This window comes from Pyxicephalus adspersus, chromosome 9 (assembly GCF_032062135.1).
Source record: "Pyxicephalus adspersus chromosome 9, UCB_Pads_2.0, whole genome shotgun sequence".
Lineage (NCBI taxonomy): Eukaryota > Metazoa > Chordata > Amphibia > Anura > Pyxicephalidae > Pyxicephalus > Pyxicephalus adspersus.
The window spans coordinates 45,618,660-45,622,743 of NC_092866.1; the positions used below are offsets into that span (position 1 = coordinate 45,618,660).

At 37.0% G+C, this 4,084-nt stretch overlaps 1 protein-coding gene across 1 annotated transcript; it reads right to left on the reverse strand.

Annotated features, from left to right (window-relative positions):
- Window positions 1-966: 966 nt before the first annotated feature.
- Window positions 967-2,031, reverse strand: LOC140338543 (3-galactosyl-N-acetylglucosaminide 4-alpha-L-fucosyltransferase FUT3-like). The gene has a single exon (XM_072422795.1). It carries the CDS (start codon window positions 2,026-2,028, stop codon window positions 967-969), a length of 1,062 nt encoding a protein of 353 aa, XP_072278896.1. The 5' UTR covers window positions 2,029-2,031.
- Window positions 2,032-4,084: the final 2,053 nt, after the last annotated feature.

Genomic DNA, 4,084 nt, shown 5'->3' on the forward strand with positions numbered 1-4,084 from the left:
CCTGTATGTTAAGCCATTTGCTTTGAGTTCAACTTGAAAGCAAACCCATACCCAATAAAACATTTATATATTCTGAACAAGCATTAAAAACACTTAAAAACAATCATGTCTGTATCTAAAAAATACTATGAACAAATTTTGTTTTGAAAATTTGCAACACAGATGTTTTTTCTTTCGGCAAACTTCGCAAGTTGTTAGCCCTCTAATGTAAATACCCAGGTTTCTAAAGTATCCAGCTAAAATACAATCCGTCCCTTTGATGTGATATTTGAGCAGGAATAACTTCACAATAAAAACTGCTACAGTGGACAGGTATGACCTGTCTTGTTTAAAGGCTCTTTTCTGCTTATTAAGAATGTGTAAACCTTTTAATGGCCATAGTCTGTACACTCTGTGCACTTTAAAGCATTTCTGAAAATTTATACCCACACTACTGCCAATAGTTTGCAGATTGAATCAATTTATAACTTTCTAGATTGGCTTAAAAAGATGAAAAAGAGGTTTTTTATTTATTACCATTGGCAACTTTTATTTTCTGTTTAGCCATGGTTATTAAATACCCTTAGAAATACCAATACTAAATATAAAACATACAATAAGACAATAGAGACTATTATCCCAATGTGCAAAGATCAAACACCCAAACAGAAATATAACATCATGTACATCATGACCTCAATGTAAATTTTTAGGTCAGTTCACATTCCCTGAGAACAATCATTAATGATTCAATAGTTTGTATGCATTCTTTGTTCACATATTCTGCTGTCAGACTGGTAATTTGCAACTGATGTAACTGCTGCGTAGCTAAATTTGAGAATATAAGCTTCAATGACATTTGGTAAGAAAAGAGTTAAAAAATCAGAAAAGAGAGGATTTTTTCATTTTACTCTGAAATCTGTTCCATGAGTCCATTTGTGATTCCTTTCTTCAGGAAACATATTTTAAATTTGTGATTTATTTTTGTCATGTGAACCATTTGCCAAGATTTGATATGGTTCTAAATGCAGGGGCCTTATGTAGTTCTACACATGCTTGGCAGTAATTAGCAATCCAACCAAGACTTGTAACTGGTTTCAGTTTTGATCTCCATTGGAAGTATTCTTGGTATTTCTGATCATTTTTGTCCAGCTCAAGCAAGTAGGTAGCCAGTTCTTTTGCACTGGGGAAGTCATCCACATGAATGAAGGCATCCGATGGAAGAAATCTCTCATAGTTTTCTCTAGGTGGGCCAAGAACCACTGGGACAGATCCAGACATGAGAGCATTTTTCCAGAGTTTTTCTGTTATATAATCTGTATGTATAGACTTCTCAAAGGCAAAGTAGAATTTGTATTTAGATACAACTGAAATTGTATCCATCCTACCTAAAGGTAGATGAAACTGACCATAAACATGTATAGGTATATAATTCTTTAGGGTTTCATAAAACTGGACCCGTCTGGATCGAGGATTCCAGTTACTGACAAGCCAAGCTGCCAAGTGAGACTTTTGTGGTATTGTAAAGTTATCAGTGGCTTCATTTTGCTCCAACCATCCATAAGGAGTAAAGATATCAGAGTCAGCACGATAGGACATTGTAAGGTTGATGAGTTTGTCGAAGAAATTTAGGTTCGGGCTGTGACTGGGCGATTCCAGATTAAACCACAACCAATATTGTCCTTCAGGTCTTGGTATCTGAGGTAACGTATTTTTGGATCCACATACATCTCTGTGATGAAAGACAACTGCATTTGCTATGTTATAGAAGCCACGGTCAGCAGTAAGCAGGCACCGATGAGTATCATAAGGTTTTGGACACTCATTTAATGAGAACTGGAAACCAAAAGGCCATGTCCATAACAAGACAACCAAATTTGATTCAGACTCAGAGTAAGCTGGGGAATTTGTGACGTTGGGCCAAGTGGGAGCCCTGCTTATTGTGTAATTATTACGATAAAAACTAAACAAAAGAAAGGCAGCAAAAGATTGTATGAGGAAAATGCCAAAATAATAATTGCCTGATGATGATTTTGGTCCTGTCTTCATTTTAAATCTAAAAATCAATAAAAAGAGAGAGAATTCAGTGCTCAACCTAAACTCATTGTAACAGCAAACAAATCAAAAAGAAAGACATGAAAAGTAAATTTCAGCTAAAATTGCGTATTTTGGTATTGTATGTTTAATTACAAGCCTTTAGGGACTTCAGTGACTATATATACCCACTATGTTTTCAAGGTATACTTAACTGCAGTTGACATTACAAAGCGATGTCATGGTGTTGTACCAGTAGATTTTTTCTATGCAGAATAAGCAAATAACTAAGGAATGCATACAAGGTGGGGGTGGGGGGGGCGGGTGGATATTGGTCAGGATCTCACTGCAAGTAGCCACAGACATTGTGGGTTAAGTTACCCTACTAATTTGCTTCATAGTTACAAATTAGTTTAGGTTGTAAAAAGACATAAGTCCATCTAGTTCAACCACTAGAGAAATAAACATATCCCAGATATAAAACCCTATGGACATAGTTGGTCCAGAGGAAGGCAAAAAAACCCTGGTACAATTTGAAACCCCTGGTACAATTTGCATTTGGTACCAATGCCCCAAAACTATTTGGGTTAAGCTGGCCATTAACCTAAAACTAAAGCAAGGCTTTTGACAATCCCAATAAAAATAGACAGGAACCTTATGCTGGTGGCCTTCAATCTAAAGGTAGCTAGCTAGTGTTGTCAGCCAGCTGTGCATACTTTTAAAGTTGGTGATTGAACTGTAGGCAAAGATAGGCAACCCAACAGCCAACAAGAGGAGCTTACACAGCAAGCCAGCAAGGCTTCTTCTTATTTCAGGGCATTGTCAATACAATAGGAACTTCTATTAACAAGACTTTAACAATAACTATCACTTAAAGCCCTAACCCTAACCTGAAAGCTAATCCCTAACCAATTCTTTGAACCAATGGAGGGTTGTTTTGAAACTCGATTAACCCACTGCACTACTATTATTATTACACAGTATTTATATAGCACCATCATTATACACAGAACTGTACAAAGTCCATAGTCATGTCACTAACTGTCGCTCAAAGGAGCTGACAATCTAATGTCCCTACCATAGTCATTTGTCAATAATGTAGTCTAAGGTTAATTTTTTTAGGGAGAAGCCAATTAACCACACTGCATGGGGGGGGGGGGGGGAAACCAGAGGAAACCCACACAGACACAGGGAGAACCTGCAAACTCCATGCACATGAAACACAATAATATTAATAACCTTAGGGGAAAATAATGATTAAGTGTCAAAATGTTAAATAGAATAATAAACCTATCACAAATTTTAATGCTTTATTACCACCACCTTTATTACTACCCCATTTGTACTGAAGACCTAGAGGTCTGGCCATTTATGTCTACTCTGTTGAAGCAAAATGTACAGACATGTAAATTTTATTATATGATTGCAGAAGTTAGGATTAGTGTTGTTGTTCTATTCGGGTCGTTCTAATGTTCGACCCGAGTATGGCCGTTCAAATGCAGGTCGACCCGACCCAAATTTTGTTGGATTCGACGCCCCGAATTCGACCCTCCCACAATGCCTAGGGACCTCCCCCATGATGCCTAGGGCCCTCCAATAACAGCAGGGATGCTCCCTTCCATATTTGTTGTGGCAGGCAGCTGATTGGCCTATATAAGGCTAGGGCGTGCCTGCATTTACCACTCCTGACAGAGATTTGCTAGCATCCCAACCTTTCTGTGCTGCTTGGCTTGCTTTGTTAAAGTGTGAGTGTTTCACTGTTAGCTAGATAGATAGATAGATACATAGATACATTGCTAGATAGATAAATAGTCAGTCAGTGTGTTACATATACGCAGCCAGAGGCAGGGTAAAAAAAATACAGATATTCAACTCTGATACCACTTGCAATCTATCAAAATAAATATAAAAATTTTCGAATTTCTGTAAAAAAAAATACAGATATTTAATTCTGATACCACTTGCATGCTACAGATTTTTAATTCTGATACCACTTGCAAACTACCAAAATGATCAGAAAAATGTCTATTTCTGTAAAAAAATACAGATATTAATTTCTGATACCACTTAC